The sequence below is a fragment of the Sapajus apella genome, unplaced genomic scaffold, assembly GCF_009761245.1.
Source record: "Sapajus apella isolate SASKATOON/1434 unplaced genomic scaffold, GSC_monkey_1.0 scaffold36, whole genome shotgun sequence".
NCBI lineage: Eukaryota > Metazoa > Chordata > Mammalia > Primates > Cebidae > Sapajus > Sapajus apella.
In genome coordinates this window covers 30,721,311-30,741,081 of record NW_022436976.1, presented here as the reverse complement: position 1 = coordinate 30,741,081, position 19,771 = coordinate 30,721,311, and the positions used below count along the sequence as shown (strand labels likewise).

Below are 19,771 nucleotides of genomic sequence, written 5' to 3'. Positions count from 1 at the left end.
GGAGTTGAACAGTAAGAATACATAGACACAGGGAGGGAAGCACCACACTCTGGGGCCTGTCAGGGGGTAGGGGATTAGGGGAGAGACAGCATTAGGAGAAATACCTAATGTAGATGATGAGTTGATGGCTGCAGCCAAGAAAAATATCCAATCAACAACCTAACTTTACACCTAAGGAACTAGAAAAAGAAGAACAAACCAAATTTAAAGCTAGGAGAAGGAAAGAAATGACAAAGATTAGAGTGGAAACAAATAAAATAGAGAACAACAAAACAATACCAAAAAGAAAAAAAAATTCAATGAAACCAAAAGTTGGCTCTTTGAAAAGATCAACAAAACCGACAAACCTTTAGTTGAACTAAGACAAAAAAAGGGAAGGATGAAATTACTAAACTCTGAAATGAAAGTGGGTATATAACTACCAATTTTACAGAAATAAAAAGGATATAAGAGACTACCGAAAGCAACTGTATGCTAACAAATTAAATAACTTACATGAAGTGGACAAATTTCTAGAAACACAAAACCTACCAAGACTGAATCAGGAAGAAACAGAAAAGGTAAATAAACCTATTCAGCAGGAGACTGAATCGGTAATCAAAAACCTCCCAACATAGGAAAGCCCTGGACCAGATGGTTTCACTGGTGAATTCTACCAAACATTTAAAGAATTAACACCAATTCTTCTTAAGCTCTTTCAAAAAACTGAAGTGGAGGTAACACTTCCTAATTCTTTCTATGACACCATTATTACCCTGATACAAAAGCCAGAAAAAGTTACCACAAGAAAACTACAGACCAGTAACTCTTATGAATGCTAATGAAAAATCCTCAACAAAATACTATCAAACCAAAGCAGTGCATTTAAAGGATTACATCCCATGAACAAGTGGGATTGACTCCTGGAATTCAAGTATGGTCCAATGTATGAAAATCAATGTAACACCACATTAAGGGAAAGAAGGAAAAAGACCCACATGATCATCTCAATCAAATCAGAAAAAGCATTTGATAAAATTTAACCCACTTTCATGATAAAAACACTTAAACTACAAACAGAAGGAAACTACTGCAACATAATAAAGACAGATATGAAAACCCACAGCTAACATACTCAATGCTGAATGACTGAAAGCTTTTATCCTAAGAGCAGGAACAAAGATGCCCACTTTTACCACTTCTATCCAACATAGTTATTGAAGGTTTCAGCCAGAACAAGTGGGCAAGAAAAAGAAATAAAAGGCATCCAAATTGAAAACAGAGAAGTAAAATTATCTGTTAGCAAATGACATGTTATTATAATGAAAAGTCCTAAAGTTTCTGCAAAAGAAACTGTTAGATGTAATAAATAAATTCAGCAAAGTTGCAGGATACAAAATCAACACAAAAATCAGTTGTATTTCTTAACACTAACAATGAACAAACTGAAAAGGAAATCAACAATTCCACTTAAAATAGCATCAAAAAGAATACTTAGGAACCAATTTAGTCAAGGAAATGAAACACTTGTACAGTGAAAACTGCAAACATTGCTGAAAAAAATTAAAGATGACATAATGAAAAGACATCTTGTGTTCAAGGACTGAAAGACAAAATCTTGTTAAGTTGTGATTACTATTCAAAGTCATCTACAGGTTCAGTGAAATCTCTATCAAAATCCCAAAGACGTTTGCAAAAATAGAAAAACCCATTCTAAAATTCACATGGACTCTCAAGGGATCCCTCCAAGCAGCCAAATCAATCTTGAAAAAGAGGAACAAGGTTGAAAGACTCATACTTCCTGATATCAAACTTAGTATAATACTATGGTAATCAAAACAGTGTTATGCTGATATAAAGACAGACATATAGACCAATGGAAGAGAAATACAGAACTCAAAAATATGGTCTTGATGTTCATCTAGGGCACCAAAACTATTCAATGGGGAAAGGATAATATTTTTAAAAAGTAGCACTGGGATATTCAAATGGAAAAGAATGAAGGCAGATCCTTACCTTATACCACATGCAAAACTAAACTCAAAATGCATCAAACACCTAAGTGTAAGAACTAAAACTATACAACTCTTAGAAGAAAACAGGGAGGAAACTCATGTGAATAGGATCTGGCCATCATTTCTTGGCTATGACAGCAAAAACACAGGCAACTAAAGAGAAAATACATACACAGGACACCATCAAGAGAGCTAAAAGACAACCCACGGATTGAGAGAAAATATCTGCACATCATATTATCTGATAAGAGATCAATGTCCAGAATATACTGAAAATTGAACAATAAATAATCCAACTTAAAAATGGGCAAAAGTCTTAAAATAGATGCTTCTCCAAAGATATATGAATGGCCAACAAGCACATAAGACGATCAACATTAATCAAGGAAATGCAAACTGAAACCAAAGATGCCAATTCACATGCATGAGTATAGCTACTATCAAAAACAAAACAAACAAAAACCCTAGAAAACAATAAGCATTGGCTAAGATGTGGAGAAATCAGAATCCTTATACATTGCTAGTGGGAAAGAAAAATGGTACAGCCGTTGTGAAAAACACTTTGGTGGTTCTACAAAGAAATCAAACACAGAATTACTAAACGATCCAGCAATTCCACTTCTGGGTAAACACCCAAAACAACTAAAAGCAGGGATTCACAGAGATATTTGCACACCTATGTTTGTAGCTCCATTCACAAGTCATGTTCATCTATGGATGAATGGATATACAAATATGGCTTATATATGCAATGATACATTATTCAATCTTAAAAAGGAAGGAAATTCTGATTCATGCTACAATATGAATAAACCTTAGGACATTAAGCTAAGTAGACACAAAAGGACAAATACTGTATGATTCCACTTATATGAGTTACCTAGAGTAGTCAAATCTTTAGAAACAGAAAGTAGAATGGTGGCTGCCACGGGATGGGGGAGGGGAGAACAGGGAGTTACTGTTCAATGGGTACAGAGTTTCAGTTTAGGATGACAAATGAGTTTTGGAAATAGACAGTTGTGATGGTTACAACACGATGCTGCGGAATTGTACACCTCAAAATGGTAAATTTTATGTGTATTTTACCACAAGAAAAAAAATTTAGCAATTCAAAAAAAAATCTACATTTGTCTTTGAATAGTCTGTTTACATTCTTTGTCCCTTTTTTAACTTGGCTGCTGGTCTTTTGTTTAATAATTTATAATAGTTTTATCTCTCTCTCTCAAATTAGCTTACGGTCTGTCAGGTAGATTATTTTCCATGTTATTTTGCAGATTTATTTTCCCAGTTTGGTGACTGACTTTTGACTTTGAAGCATTTTTTTCCTATATGGAAAATTTTAATTTTTATGGAGTCAAATTTATCAGTCTTTTATTTAATCACTTTTTCATGGGCATAGTGTTTCAGTTTCAGATGATGGAGGAGATGGCTGTACAACATTGTGAATGTACTCAATGCCACTGAACTGCACACTTAAAAATGATAAATTTTACACATTATGTATATTTCACCGCATTAAAAAGAAAGTTGAGGCTTAGGTATCTCAGGGGTTTGGCATGGTCCTAGCACCTCTTTCCTTCTAGGGACCTAATTTATAAAGCACATAAACAAGGAAAGTAGACATTGATTTCACAAATCTCCATGACACCTTACATGCCCCACAGCAGGGGCTGTGTGGTAAGGATGAGTTAGAAAAAGTGGTATGAACTTGAAGTCAGTGTAAGACCTCCTACCTCCTACCCTAGGACTAGACGGAGAAACGCATGCATGGAGGCTCACCTGTAGAGGTAAGATGGGGCAGGCAGAACAGTCATCTCATGAGCCTGAACTACAGCTCTCTTACATACTCAAGTATGTATAAAACCAAGAAAGCAAGCTAGGAGGATACCCCAGCTACCTCTAGACATGGAACTAAGAAATGACTGCACTGAAAAAGTGATATACATAAGAGGAGAGGATCAGTATAGCCTTTACACAGTGACCAGGCTCAAATAATTCCAGGCTCTCACCAATCAGGTGAGCTCCTTTTTCTCTCTGAATCACATGGGGTGAAGTGAAAACCGGGGATACGGAGAAGAAGGCCTAGCAGTATTTCTTCTCTCTTATCCTAAATGTGGAGAAAAACAAATGCTATCTTTCGGGGCCCAAATGTTAGAAGAAAGGAGGAGAAATTCTAGTCATCTCAATAATGCACTGTGGACTTCAGGGGAGCAGTACACAAATTATCATTTATCTTTTCTCTGTATAAGGTAAGCGTTTCCATTTTTATGACATACCTCTGATTGACTCCTCTCATAATACTAGTTGGAGACCAGAGAGGCAGCTGAGCCGTGAGGATGACGCCTAGAAGAAACTGATTTGGCTTCTGCACATCTGGATGTGCTGATGTGTCTGTCTGACTAAGAGTGTACAGCTGATCACAGGCAACCCGGCGAATCTGAAATTATGTGACCAGTGGCAAAGGACAGACATGAATCAACTTCTTAAAAAGTGATTTTCTTAAAAAGTCCATACTATTTATTCACTCAAGTTATTGAAAGACATTAGAAAGGTATAAGTGTTTTAGTGTTTAATGGTAAGGTTTCCATTGAATAAACTATGGCTAATTAAAACTCAATGTGGTTTGGGAACTGATTTCCCAAATTATTCTACTCTAATCAATAGGTTTATAACTTAATGTAAATGAACATAAGAAAAAAGAAAGTTTAAAAGTTAATCCTCAAGGTCATGTAAGAAAGTCAGAACTATAAAATCTAATGATAGTTTATGGCTTGAGGTTGACCTTTCCTGATTCTAATATGTGGATGCTTAATGCCAGCTGCCCTTGCGAGCTATGGACAGACACTGGTTGTAACAAAAATAACTTAATAGCATTAGTCTCCTAACTTTTGGTACAATATGGAGGAGGTAGCAGGAGGAAAGGCAGTAGAGTCCAAATAACTATCTGGACTTTTCTTTCATGGTCTGCAGCCCCTTTGTACGCTCCCTAACAGACTAAATGCTACTCCTGTATTCCCCACAACGTCACAGGTAGCTGAGAGAGCTCACAAAACAACAGGACCAAAGGAGCTTTGTAAGTAACATAAAAAATCCTTACCTCAGAACTTGGTGATCCGAGCAGAATGTCGATGATGAAATCAGCAACACAGGGCAAGTTATAGAAAGATGCTAATAAGAAGAAATGGCGGATGTGGGTGTATGAAATAAGTTAGGTAACGAATTTTCAAATTTGATCAGTTTCTTAAGCTCAGCTTAAGCAGATGTTCATCTCTTTTACATAGAATGGGAATTCAGGACATTTTACAACTGCTTTTATGCCTGTCTCTTTACCCCATAAAATTCTAAGCTGCTTAGGAAAAGGAACATGTTTTAGTTATTGTTGTGCCCCGTATTTTAGCACAATGTGTTGCACAAACTAGTTACAGGATAAATGTTTTGCCTTGATAAACTTCGATAGTTGCAAACTATAAAATATACCCTAACATAAACTTAAAAATGATAACAGATAAAAGCTTGGAGGGCCGTTAAATTTTTTCATCTTGATTTGAAAATATCTCTAAGTTAAACAATTCTAGGAAAATTAAACTAAATCAAACAGCTAAGAGTAGGACTAGTACACTTTTTAAAAGCAGAGTTGCTAAGACTTCATATCTGAATATTTACTTATTGAGAATCTACTACACATCAGACAGTGTTTGGGAATTGGAGGTTCATCAGGGAACAAAATGAATAAAAATGTCTGTCCTCATGGAGCTTACAATCTAGTTGGGGAGGGGATAATGACAATAAACACAATAAATAAGTGGATTATTTTACATGTTATAAAATGATCAATGATATAGAAAAAAATAAGGTATGGGGTCTGGGTAGTGCTGGGGCAAGGAGAGCATTGTAATTTTTTTAAAGGTGGTCAGGGAATGTCTCACTTAAGCATACTGGAAAGAGGAAACAAATCACCAGTGCAAGGGTCCTGGGGAAAGAATATATGCTGGCTATTGGGAAACAGCAAGGAGTCCAGGGTGGCCGCAGCACAGTGAGTAAAGGGGAGAGCAGAAGCAAAGGCACAGGAGCATCAAGGGGGTACACTGTGTCCACCCCCTTGTAAAGATATGGCTTTTACTCGGTGAACTGAGAAGCCACCAGAGGCTTTGAAAGAGGAGTGACACACTCGACGTAAAATTTAGGTCTACCCTGGTTGCTGAATAGAGAATGAACTGCAAGGCAGAAGCAGGGAGATGAGTTAGGGCACTCCTGCTGTAATCCAAGTAGGAAGCAGTGGCAGCTCAGAGGGCACCAACAGTGAAGGGGGTGCTAAGGGGTAGAATCTAGATAGGGCTTGAAGGAGGATATGCTGACAGATTAGAAGTAGAGGGTGGGAAAAAAAAAGATATCAAAGATGAAGCCAGGGTTTTTGGCCAGTGCAACTGAAGAATAGAACTGCCTTTAATAAAACTCTAGGGTGACATGGGCAGGATTACAGAAATTTAGTTCTGGAAATGAGAAGTTTGGAATGTCTATCTGGTATCTAACTGGAGATATCAGCACAGTGGTATAGGCCATAGACCCAAATTTTGGTGTTGTTAGCATACAGATGGAATTTAAGACTGTGAAACTGCATGAGATCACCAAGGAAATGAGTAGAGATAGAGAACAGATGACGAGGAGCTGAGTCCTGGGGTGCTCTCATGTTAGAAAATGATTAGTAATGACCCCTATTGACCAAAGCCAATGAGAAAGATCAAAGGGCAAATCTTAAGTTACACAATTTTTAACACTGGAGTCATTATCAGGAATGGATATACAATTCCAATTCTGTAATTTATGAACTAGTAAATTTGGGTTATTTTAATTCTTCAACTAGACAGCAAGCTCGTGGCGTGCAGACATACTGCCCTGGTGACAGCTGCTGTGGAACCTCGTATACAGAGGGGCTCAATAAATATTTCTTCAGAATGAACTACTCTAGCATTATTCTTAGCTACTCCATGTGCCAACTTCTCACCCTTTTTCATTTTGACTAACAACCTTATCTATGAAGAAATGTAAATAATTGCCAACAGAAGCCTGGCCTTTCATTGAAGGAGATTAATCATAAACAAGCCTCCTGCATACCTAGTTGCTGACTCCGAAGCTGTAGGCACGTAACAAGAAGAGACAAAGCCTCTCCAGCAATCAGTGAGTCTTTGGTGGATACAGACTGTTGTCGAACACAGATTCCTGCATGCAGGGCTACCGGTTCTCCTTCACTTCCAGAGCTGCAATTGCTTCCTGAAAACAGGCAAGCAGAAATTTACTGTGGATCCTACAGGAACTGTCCAATGCTTTAATCTTTTTATTATATGTTCCAGAATCCTCATGTGACAATAAATACTTCAAGAAAGCACTTAGGTCTAAGACACCAGAGATATTAAATCACTGTATCTGAAACACTCTTAACCACTTTGTCTTTAAAATACATTTGCAGGCAATCAAAATGTGTTCACAAGGCAAAACTAATTTCAGGTGATAGAAGAATAGCACGACTTTGTGGGAATGAGGGAGCCCTGAGCCCTCCTGAGGACATCAGAAATGTCTCCTATCTTGTAACTTGATGTAGATGGGTTATATGCATATAAAAATCCTAAAAATTCCTATACACTTTACTGTATATATGTCAAAATTTTTAAAACTTCCTTTATTACTGAGGTTTTTCTAAAATATAAATTGTGCAAGAAGAACAAACAAAGCTGGGAAATAAAGCTGTGTTTTAAAAAGGCCTACTGAAAAATAACCTGGCAAATCAAGGAAAGAACTGTTTTCCAGGACAGAATTCTACATGAATCTGTATTATGGCTACAATTACTGGTTTCACGATACTTTTATACTCAGCTAAGCTAAAAACTGTTGGTTTCTCCACTTACTCTATGTGTTTATAAATATTTTTCTTCTTCTTCCTCTTTTTTTTTTTTTTTTGAGACACACTCCCAGGCTGGAGTGCAGTGGCGTAATGTTGGCTCACTGCAACCTCTGCCTCCTGGGCTCAAGTGATTCACCTGCCTCAGCCTCCAAAGTAGCTGGGACTATAGGCGCCCACCACCATGCCTGGCTAATTTTTGTGTTTTTAGTACAGATGTGGTTTCACCACATTGGCCAGGCTGCTCTCGAACTCCTGACCTGGTGATCCACCCAGCCTCCCAAAGTGGTGGGATTACAAGTGTGAGCCACTGTACCTGGCCATAAATATTTTTCTTCTTAAGTATCACATATATGTAGGAAGATGCATAAATACTAAGTGTATACAGAGCTTGATGGATTTACACTCAGGCTCACAAGCAAGAGACTCTGGCAAACCTACGCATAGATTTATTTCTTGTGCAGTGTTCTCATTACTGTCTCTTTTTAATCAGTACCTGAACTGCTGAGTCTGTTTCGAATTCCAGCAGGACACAGAGAATTACTTTCTTTAATTGGCTGGCTACTCCCAACAAGATCAAGCCGTCCAGCAGCTGCAGCCCATGACAATCTCATGAAACAAGCCACAGTAGAAGTGAAATCGCTTACTTCCATCGTCTAAAGAATGGAACAAGAATTATGAGAAAAGGCAATACCTGAACACATGCCCCGACATCTACGACCTTCTTACAGGTCTCAGTTTCATAAGCTTTCTTTCCCTTTAAGGTCATCCAGACGGATGGCCTCTCTCAAGCTGCCATCCTGCTCAAGGACTTTCAATCTCTCTTTTTTATCTGTAAAACAGACTGATCTTCATGCTGTGGCTTAAAATTACGCTTTACCAATTTTTTCACTTTCCCCCTTTCCCACATACTATGACCTCGTGACCTCCCATAAGCTCTGGTATTTCTACTTTGCACAGATGCTCCCTTTTGCTTGAACAAATCTCCTTTCTCCTAACTTTCTAAGTACTTATCTCAGTGTATCTAATCCTCATCTGTTCTTCAAAGCCTAGCTCAAATGCCATCTGTAACATAAAATCACCCACCACAGCGATAGGTGAAGGAAATTATTCTACCTACTTTGAAGACACAGAATGTTTTTGTCTTGTAGTTTTACAACACTTGATACTCTCAGCCTGGAATTAGAGTTAGTTCTGCCCTAGTGATCTCTTGTTAAGTCACCATAAGTTTCTTGAAGGCAACGTTCATGTCTTCATCATTTATATATCCCCACAGCACCTCTCCCTAAACAAGACTTTCTGAATAAGAGGTATTAAAATGTCTTGAATACACAAATCACTTACCTGTATTGCAACTCGAGCAGCAGGGATGATTTCCTCAACCCTAATAGAAGACCTATCAGACACTGACAACTGTCGGTAGGATGACTTTTCTGGGGTACCACATAAGGACATCTGTCTGCTTGTCTGCCGGCTGACATTCCGGAATGGGCGGGAAGAAAGTGCTTCTATGCCATCTTTGGTGAGGTCTTCATCTAATAACGTGGGCATTGTTTGTCCAACAAGTAAAAATCTTAAAAAGAGATAGCTAGACTTATTCTGGGTCCACTTCATACTATTTAAAATATGATTTGAGAAGAAAAAGTCAAGTATTGCCTTGTGAGACTTAACGCAATACATTTACATACCTTGCAAGCTGTAGACAGATGGAATAAACACCCTGCCTTGTTTCATAGTCTACTTCTGATGGGATGGAATCTCTCTGCATGACATTTACAACCAAACTTCAAAAAGAAGAAAAAAAGGCAGGATATTAAAGACTTCTATTTCTTTCATTTTAAATTTTCCATAAGTACAGTAATATAATTGGTCATCAATATTATCAATTACTTAGTTTCTACATGATTCTGTCATACAAAGATCCTACATATATATCATAACGATTTCCTATGATACCTGTAAGTTTCCTGTTTTCCCTGCTTCTGCTCTTGACTCTCCACCTTCCAAACCTACTTTCAAAAGACCAATCAGGGTGATCCTTGGAAAATATAAGTCAGATCATGGCACCTCCAATCTCCTATGCTGAAAAACAGCAGAGACTTCACAGTAGCCTATAACGTCCTTCACAACTTGACCTCTGGTATCTCTACATCTCATGTTCCAGACCTCTGTCTCATCTGAGAATGGGAAAGACTGTCTGTCTCATTCACTCTGCCCCAACCACACTGGCCTCCTGTGGCCTCTGCAGGCACCAGGTAGGTCCCCACGCATGAGTATGAACTGGCTGCTCCTCTGAAAAGCTTTCTTCTGGGTCTTGCTCCCTTATCTCCTTCAAGTCTTTGCTAGATGTCACCCCAGTGGAGCTTTTCCTGATCACCCTTCTGAAAATCACAGCACCCCCAATCCTTGCTTCTTTACTTTTCTTTACAGCTCTCCTCACCATCTGGCATGTATTTTTACTTATGTTTATTATCTCCCCCGCCCCAGACTGTAAGTTTCAAGAGGATGTGAATTTTGGTCTGGCCTACTCACTGCTCTGCTCTCAGTGCTTAGAACAATGTCTGGTACGTGAATTAACTGACAGATGCAAATAAGCCAAATGTTAACTGCCTTTGACAGCCCTATAAATGGCTGAGTGATGTAAGGGGAGTTTTTACTAAAAACACCTCTACAGTGTCGAACACAGAATAAAGCTACAAATGTGTGCCAGACCTCCCATCGTACTTGGGAATCCTTTTCGCCGTCATTTCCGTTTCCCATCCCCTCGACCTCCTCAAGGTCCCTACCCAGTTTCTCTGTGCCAGACCTCCCCACGGGAACTCCTTCAACCATCCTCTGCTCGAGCTTCAAGCTGGTCTCCATGCCTTCCTCACCCAGAGGAAACGGCATTTCTACTTCTTTCTAGAGAAAATCTCCTTCCACCTGCAGTACAACTTGACCCCATCATTTACCCCTTTTTCTTTTATTTTTATTCTTTTCTCCTTCATTGGTCCCTTTTAGTTAGCCTATAAAGAGAACCAAGCCACCTTCTACCAGCTAAAATCACAACACAAAAGCCAACTTTCCCCTCAGGTATCTTCTCTTTAATTTACTATCACCCCTTTCTTCCCACTCATCTGAAAGCAGAGATCTCTATGCCCTGATACTACCTTCCTGCCTTACACTTGCCACTGAGCTCTGACAGCTGGATTATGCCCTCATGGTTTTACTCGTACACTCCCAAATTTCTCGTGCCATTCTCCACTTCAAGCACCCTATCCAAATTATCTACTTCACATGACTCAGAAGGACCTTGTATGCAATCAAATTTATTTCTCTTGCTTTCCTCTGTTCCTCCCATCTCTCTCTGTGTTTACTTCCCATACTGACTAATGACTCACATTCCCCCACTCCACCAAGCTAGAAACCACAGGGCCATTTTATAAATGTCCCCACCCTCTACCTAACTAGTCATAAATGTCATTCTGTCATTGTCCTTCATCTCCTCTCTGGATACTGTCAGCTCTCAGTCTTCCTCTTCTCCAGTCTCTCCCATTTCCCTTCATCCTCTTCAGTGCTGCCAGAGTAACTGTTCCAGGTAATTCTTGGCTTAGAAACTGCCTGTTTTTCCATGGACTACAAGACAATGCTCATATTCCCCAATGAAACCCTTCTTGACATGTTTCTCTCCATCCTTTGCTTGAACTTCACCAGGCAACTTAGGTTCCCAAGACAGGTGATACATCTTCATGCTCTCACTCTCCCCTCCCTCCATCCCAGCTTAGAGTACCCTTTCCCTCTTTATTTACCCAGAGTATTTCTAGGTAAACAATTTCCCAATTCCCAGCTCAATGGTCATTTTCTGTGAATCATTTCATAACCTTACGACTCTAAGCAAATCCAACCAATGTAACTACTACTTTCTTGCCCTCCTCCTCCCCACAAGCACTTTTTATATGCATGTTTTAATATCTCTCTTTTTTTTTTTTTTTTTTTTTTGAGATAGGGTCTTGTTCTGCTGCCAGAGTAGAGTGCAGTGGTGCAATCACGGCTCATTGCAACCTCTACTTCCCTGGCTCAAGTGATTCTCCCACCTCAGCGTCCCAAGTAGCTGGAGCTATAGGTGCATGTCATCACACTCAGCTTTTTTTTCTTAAAATTTTTAGTAGACATGAAGTCTCACTGTGTTGCCCAGGACAGTCTCAAACTCTTGGGCTCAAGCGATCCTCCGGCCTCAGCCCCTCAAAGTGTTGAGATTACAGGCATGAATCGCCATGCCTGGCTCATTTTAACACTTAAAATATACCTAATGGTGTGTTACAACAAACCTAGCTGTTTGTTATTCTTTGTTAAACCATCAGCTGCCTCTCAAAGGCAGAGATAATATCTAATTTATCTTTGCATCCCAGGCACTAATACCTTGCACAAAATGGATATACAGGGATCAAATTCACCTTATTTCAAACTGACATGAGACACAAAAGAAAACAGATACAGCCTCCTTGCTTCTACTCTTCTTGAGAATTTCCCCCTCTACCACAGGGGAAAGAGACATGCTTCCATACATTTTTCAAATAATCAGAAGTTATAACAAATTAAAATACTCTAAAGGACTGAAACATCATTCCTTCTTATTACAACTCTCGCAATGAGTCACATAATACCTTGTAGGAATAAGCAAGACTTTGCAAGGGAAATTAATGAAAACAACCATATTCATTTTTGGCAAATGCACTGAAACTCTAACCTCAAACCGCCAGCTTTGAGGAAGTTTTCACAGAAGGATTTGGCACAGCTTCTGGCCATGTCATCATCAGCTGTTGGCATGAGTTTGGAGCTTAGAACCTAGGAAATAGATAAGCACAATTATTCATCAACACATTTTCAGCAGAAATTACTCCTTTACTAAATAAAACATTCGGACAACTTGAGTTAGAATCTCTTTAAATGCTGCATACTGTTTTTCCCCCAGAAATATATGGAAGCTGGTGTTTCACAATAAAATAATCACATCTTCCCTATTCTATTTACTTTGGAAGAAAAATCTTTCTGTTCTAGAGAAAGCTGCTATGTTCTTTTCATGAAACTGGCAAAAATCAAAATCTCAGGCCCTCAAGCTTAGATAAGAACAGAAAATTTCATGTGATATGCTAGATATGTTCTTTAGAAAGATATAAACCAAAGTTTTATAAAATAGCCCATATATTAAAAATGCAAAATGAGTTCCCCAATAATAACTCTAACTCCTATTTATTGAACATCTACATGTACCAAGCATATGTATTTTTCTTTGTAGGTGAGAGAACTGAGACCTGAAAGGTTAGGTAGGTAAAGTGACTGCCCACCCAAGGGCACATGGCTAGAATTCAAATCCAGATGCAACTCATTCTAACACTCATTCCCTTCTATGATGCCGCAAGACCTACCTAAAGTGGAGTTCAACTGAATATTTTGGTTGGGCAGAATTTCACATAAATAACCAATCTTTAAGGCAAGTGTACAAATCTAGTTCACATTCTAGTTTTACCTAGCTGAGAGATCTCAGGCATACAATGTTCCCTTTTGCCCTAGTTTTCTCATCACTAAATGAGCACAGTAATTACCTTTACAGGAAGATTGATGGATTAAATACTACAGCACAAGCTTTAAGGTGCTTAGTATAAGCATCAGCACAAAACAAATAGTAAACAAGTGCTTATTTAGTTATGATTTAATAATAAAAACTCCTATTGCCTCAGTCTTAAACTAGATGTAGTTCAAGATCACTTTCTATTCTAAAAAAAAATCTGCTTCTATGAACCCATGAGTGTTATGAGTTTAGAACTTAATGTGGGATTTTGTTAAAGATGCCTTCCTTCTAGGTTGCTCTTGGAGAAACAGGCCCACCAACCTGGGATAATGAGCATTACGTGGTAGAAAAGGAATCTGTGCTCTTCTAAAGCCTTGAAGCATATATAGCTCTTCGTCTATATGTACACCCTGACCCCACCCTCCTCATGCTTAATGGACAACGATTTAATGAATTGACAGGTTTCTTCAAAGAAATGGAAATATCCACTTTGAAGCTTCCTAGCAGGTAAACAAAAGTTAATAAACAAATTGCAAAGAAATTAAACCTTTTCACTGACAGCAAAATAAAAGCTTTCGGGAGGGTTAGGTTTCCAAATATTTTATGTATCTAAAGCAAAACACAAAATATCAAAGGAATTCACACTTACTGAGAAGTCCTAAAATGATACTGGAAGTATTTTACTACTGCAGTGCTATGGCTCAAAGATAATGGAATTTAGGTAGTTGATGGCAAGCTATGCTCATTGTTGGACCACTCTGTTTTTCTAGGCACTATCAAATGTGGGGGTTAATAATTACACCTGAACTTTTTGGAGATAATCTTTCAAAAGCAAATGACAGATATGTCAGGAATCACAAGATGCAAATTCTACAGGCTTAAATTGGCTAAAAATTCCTAAGCAATTTTCTGTTTTGGAATACAGTATGTATTTTATTTTTTGACATCTGTTTATTAAACAGGGTGGACACTAAGCTAGTATTTTAATTTTGAATAAGCCTCCTCAGTATGCACCACAACCTAAAATATAATCTAAATAGAAAGCACTTTGGTATTCCATGCTGTTTTTACAACTTAATACTACACTGAATGCTACTACATTTCATAAAGTTAATTCTTAAACACGACAATGACTCAACCTTGAACATGGTTTCCATGCTGAATGCTGCATATATTTTTAAATGTCTACATTAAATAAGGACATGCATAATTTTAAAAATGTTTGCTAAATATTTTTTCCTTTTTAGCCCAAGCTGTCTTTTTATGAGAACAATTAAGGCAAATATGAAATGTTATCACATCTTGAAGCAACAAGATATTACTTGTATGAAAAGTTATCACATCATATAAGCAACAAATGGAGTGGGAAAATGAATTACTATAATTATATGCTCCAAATTAGGTTGTCACATGAAATGAAACCTGGAAAAAATGCAGGTACCCTCTTAAAAATTTTGACTTTTGTGTACTTAAGATACATGATATAATAATTAAGGTTGCTTAGGCACTGATATGGATTCTTTGGAGCCTGAATATAACTTCCTAAAACAAAGCAAAATTATTCAGGGCTTTATTTTCTTCAGACCAAAAGTGGTATGAGGGTCTGACCTATTATTCTCCAAGAGCAGAAGTGATTCCAGTTGGTCACTTTCCCATAGTGCTTTGTTTACACTCAGCCATCCAGATTCAGTACATACAGCTTCCGTATGTCTTACTCATAAGATCTTGGAGTGAGTATCTTGTCTTTTCAACTCTGTTCCCTTTACCACCATGACTTGTAGACAGTAAACAATTAGTAAATGTTTAGTGAACTAAATGTATTAGTTTAAAGCTTCTTTTGAGGAGGCTAATTACAACAGTCCCCTGAAATTCATATTTTGGAAGTGAAGACATAGTGAGAAGGTACAGTTTATGAAACGGAAGGCCAGCCCACACCAGACACCGGATCTGCTAGTGCCTCAATGCTGGACTCCCCAGCCACTCCAGCTATGAGAAATAAATGCTTGCAGTTTAAGCCACCCAGGCTATGGTGATTTGTTATAGGAGACCAAATGGGCTAAGGCAGTAATAAAAATAAACTTTTGCATATTCAAAGGCAAAAAAGTTTCCATTTATTATCTATTTCTTAAAACTAATTTTCAACCAATCATCATGTAACAGAAACCTATTTACTTATTTCTGACATCTGAAGGCATGAACCTAAAAATCCAAACAGTCCTGTAAATGAAAAGAATTTAGGTTTCTTACTTCTAAGTTGTAGAGCACTCTGAAGGTAGACATTCCCGGGGCAAAAGATCGAAAAAGACTTTCTAAAATTGAACTGGCACTTGGCTGATGCTGTTGCTTTGATGATAGGGATGGAGATTTTGAGGACTGAGAACTTGATTCAGACAGCAATGTTTTCTAAGTTTGAGAGAATAAAAAATGACATAAACTTTTTAAAATGACAAATTAAAGAGAAATTGATCTTAGTACATGTTCTAATATTCCTTTCCTCTTTAATATAAGCCACACCAATGATATTTTCTTTCTTTTTTTAAAAAAATACATATTTTATTGCGTTTTAGGTTTTGGGGTACATGTGAAGAACATGCAAGATTGCTGCATAGGTACATACATGGCAATGTGGTTTGCTGCCTTCCTCCCCATCACCTATATCTGATATTTCTCCCCATGTTATCCCTCTCCAACTCCCCACTCCCCGCTGTCCCTCCCCTAGTTCTCCCCCACAGGCCCCAATGTGTGATGCTCCCCTCCCTGTGTCCATGTGTTCTCATTGTTCAACACCCGCCTATGAGTGAGAACATGCAGTGTTTGATTTTCTATTCTTGTGTCAGTTTGCTGAGAATGATAGTTTCCAGGTTCACCCATGTCCCTACAAAGGACACAAACTCATCGTTTTTTTATGGCTGCATAGTATTCCATGCATACCAATGATATTTTCTAAAAATTAACTTCATAAAACCACATAACTCTAACTACTGAAACATCAGACCATCATACAAATTCTAAATTTTCAATAAGATTGAAATACTACATGAATGCTTTTGAGTATGTATTCTAAGCGAATACATGCTCATTTTAATTTGCTTCTGTGTTTAAAATTTGTATCTCTAAATACTGATAAAATTACAAGACTGCTAAAGTGGTAGACTTGAAAAATTTGTTAAGCTAATACTAGTGATATATTTTATAATTACATCAGTTTTCTTTTCCTTCAAATTAATGTACAAGCAATAAATGACATGACTGAGCTGATCTAAATTTCTACCACTAAAATATAAAATATATAGTTCTAACAACTTTTTCTACATGAATTTATTCTCAGAACTTAAACAATATTATAGATAAGACACAATTTCAATATATAGATAAATCTCTTAAGGAACACATTCTAACAATCAACAAAAATGAACTTTAAATATCAAGTGAAAAAATTAAATGATAATCCATTTATATAAGCAACTCAGACATATGCAACAATCAGATTCAAAGGGGCATCATAACTAATGAAAAACTTCTCAACTGCAACAGAACTAGAGTCTGATCTGGGACAAGTAACTTCATCTCTCTGAGCTTTGGTTTCCTAATATATAACATGAGGAGGTGGAAAGGTAGATGATATTAAAGGTTCTTCCAGTTCTAAAACTTGATGTCATTATTGACTTTATATAGATACTTTAAGTTCTGATTTCCATTTATGGAAAAGGTATTTCTCTTTCTTTTTTTTTTGAGACAGAGTCTTGATTTGTTGCCTAGGTTGGAGTACAGTGTATAATCTTGGTTCACTGCAGCCTTGACCTCCTGGGTTCAATCTATACTCCTACTTCAGCCTCCTGAGTAGCTGGGACAACAGGTATGTGCCATCACACCAGCTAATTTTTTTTTATTTGTAGAGATGGGGTCTCTCTACACTGCCTAGGCTGATCTTCAACTCTGGGGCTCAAGCCATCCTCCCACCTTGGCCTCCCAAAGTGTTGGGATTATGGGGATGAGCCACTGTACTGGGCTGGCAAAGGTATTTTTCAAAAGAAGAAAAAACCTTATAGGAAAGATGATATCATAGGACATCAGTCACTGAATTGTGATATAAAATTGCCATGTTAGTTAAATAACTAGCAAAGATACTCATACCTTTCTTCCTAAAGAATCAAGTTGATCAAGGGCTTCCTGAATGGCTGGATCAGTGGGTATCAAGAGCAGGAGCTTCCGGACTCGTAGAGTTATCCTGAAGTTTTTCAAAGATAAATTTTTTTCACATAAGCCATAGTTTAATAGCAAAGTCCATTAGTATGTAATATAAAGTAAAATGCATTTCAAGTGAAAAGTTACTTGGCTCCCTAATGTTAGTAACTTTATGCCAAGTCTCACAAATATTTACATTTACCTTGGCTCTTCCAGATTGGCGAGCTGATAAAGCATGTCGAATACGTTACATACGAGAGCCATCACTACACCAGGGAGGGATTTCTCCTGATGGAAAAAAGCAAAATAGAAATTCAAATTTACAAAAGAATGTTCTCCTTTCCTAATCAAACTTACAAACAACAAAAATACTAGTTCTGAAAGGCTGGTAAATGTAAAGCTTGAGGGAAGCACAGTGCTCGTCTGTACTGAAGAACACCACGTGGGAACATACTAGATGAGGGATCGCTACCTTCTGGTGTGTATTACTTGCTCTCCCTCCTCCTGGCCACCTGCTAGTGAAGGGACTAAGGCACCAAAAAGCAGGCACAGTAGAAGAGAGGTAAAGCAGAGGGGATGTGCAATTAATATAACAGAGAGCAGGCACTGCTGAGCTAATCACCGCTTGCCTGCAGAGAACAGGGTGAGTGATATGAAAAGTACTGTATTTATGTATCTACATTCACACACAATAGATATATGTAATTTAAGTTGAGAAAAAGAAGTTACCATGTTTTTTTCCTAAAGATCAGAAAAGACAAAATGGGTGTAACTGCACAAAAGAAATTCAGACATGATTAAAATACTATTTTCTGGTTATAAGGAGTAAGAATCACACAATGTATTTACAAGTGGAAAGATTTTTTTTATCAACACGCACTCAAGTGGAAAGATTTTTAATAAATTCAGAATAAATATGAGATAGTTAAAAATTATTAAACTTGAAGATGCTATGTACACTGTTTTTGTTGTTATTTAGCTGCGATAATACCATTCTGAGTGTGATTTCTTTTTAAAATTCTTGTTATATATTAAATATAATTTTAAAAAAAAATTGAGATGGAGGTCTACGTTGGCCAGGTTGGTCTTGAGCTTCTGGCTTCCAGCAATCCTTCTGCCTTGGTCTCCCAAACTGCTAGGATTACAGGCATCAGCCACCACACTCAGCCTTGAAATACAGTTAACTTTGAGACAACCACACAATACCAACACAGGTTGAGTATCCTTAATTCAAAAATCGGAAATGTGAAATTCTCCAAAATCAGAAACTTTCTAAGTGCCAACATGACACCATAAGTGGAAAATTCCAGGCCTGACTTCATGTGACTGATCTCTGTCAAAGTCTGGTTTCACGCACAAAATTATTTAAGATGTTGTAGAAAATCACCTTCAGGTTATGTATATAAGGTATATATGAAACATAAATAAATTTAGTGTTTGGATTTGGGTCCAATCCCCAAGATATCTCATTGTGTATACACAAATATTCTAAAATCCTAAGTACAACTCAACTAGAGTTCTTTGATATCTCTAGTAAAGTTTACGCTCTGTAAATCAAAAAGATGTAGTCAGCTGAGTGCAGTGGCTCACAAGGTCAGGAGATTGAGATCATCCTGGCTAACACAGTGAAACCTCATCTCTACTAAAAATTAAAAAAATTAGCTGGGCATGGTGGCGGGCACCTGTAGTCCCAGCTACTCAGGAGGGCTGAGGCAGGAGAATCACTTGAACCCGGGAGGCAGAGGTTGTAGTGAACTAAGATTGTGCCATTGCACTCCAGCCTGGGCAACAGAGTGAGACTCCATATCAAAGAAAAAAAAGATGCAGTCACACAAGGTCTTACGTTTGCAATTAAAGGAATATATATATAATAACCTTGGGGGAAAAACAGTATATGTCTTTTAAATACCTTTGCTTTATATTAGCTTGCTTTCTAGACTATAAAAGCCTAAAAAGCAGAACAGTCTTGTGTAGCTTTGTACCCCTGGAGTCCTGACACAAAGAGGTACAAAATAAACTAATTCATGAAGTCATTCAAATACTGACTCTGAGTACCTATCATGTTCTAGGTGCTGTTTTAGGTGTCGAGGATGCAGCAGTGAACAAAACAGAAGAAAATCTGCCCTCATGGAGCTTATATTTTATTGGGGG

At 37.8% G+C, this 19,771-nt stretch overlaps 1 protein-coding gene across 3 annotated transcripts in view; it reads right to left on the bottom strand.

Moving 5' to 3' along the window:
* Window positions 1-19,771, bottom strand: part of USP24 (ubiquitin specific peptidase 24) — a 160,437-nt gene that overhangs the window by 49,615 nt on the left and 91,051 nt on the right. For all 3 annotated transcript variants that reach the window (XM_032296865.1, XM_032296863.1, XM_032296864.1), the window contains 10 exons: window positions 17,823-17,908; window positions 17,570-17,663; window positions 15,683-15,838; window positions 12,614-12,711; window positions 9,576-9,671; window positions 9,232-9,460; window positions 8,384-8,543; window positions 7,107-7,262; window positions 5,092-5,162; window positions 4,271-4,431 (listed from right to left, as the gene is read on the bottom strand). In XM_032296865.1, the coding sequence (XP_032152756.1) occupies window positions 4,271-4,431; window positions 5,092-5,162; window positions 7,107-7,262; window positions 8,384-8,543; window positions 9,232-9,460; window positions 9,576-9,671; window positions 12,614-12,711; window positions 15,683-15,838; window positions 17,570-17,663; window positions 17,823-17,908 (1,307 nt within the window). The remainder of the gene's footprint in view (window positions 1-4,270; window positions 4,432-5,091; window positions 5,163-7,106; window positions 7,263-8,383; window positions 8,544-9,231; window positions 9,461-9,575; window positions 9,672-12,613; window positions 12,712-15,682; window positions 15,839-17,569; window positions 17,664-17,822; window positions 17,909-19,771) is intronic.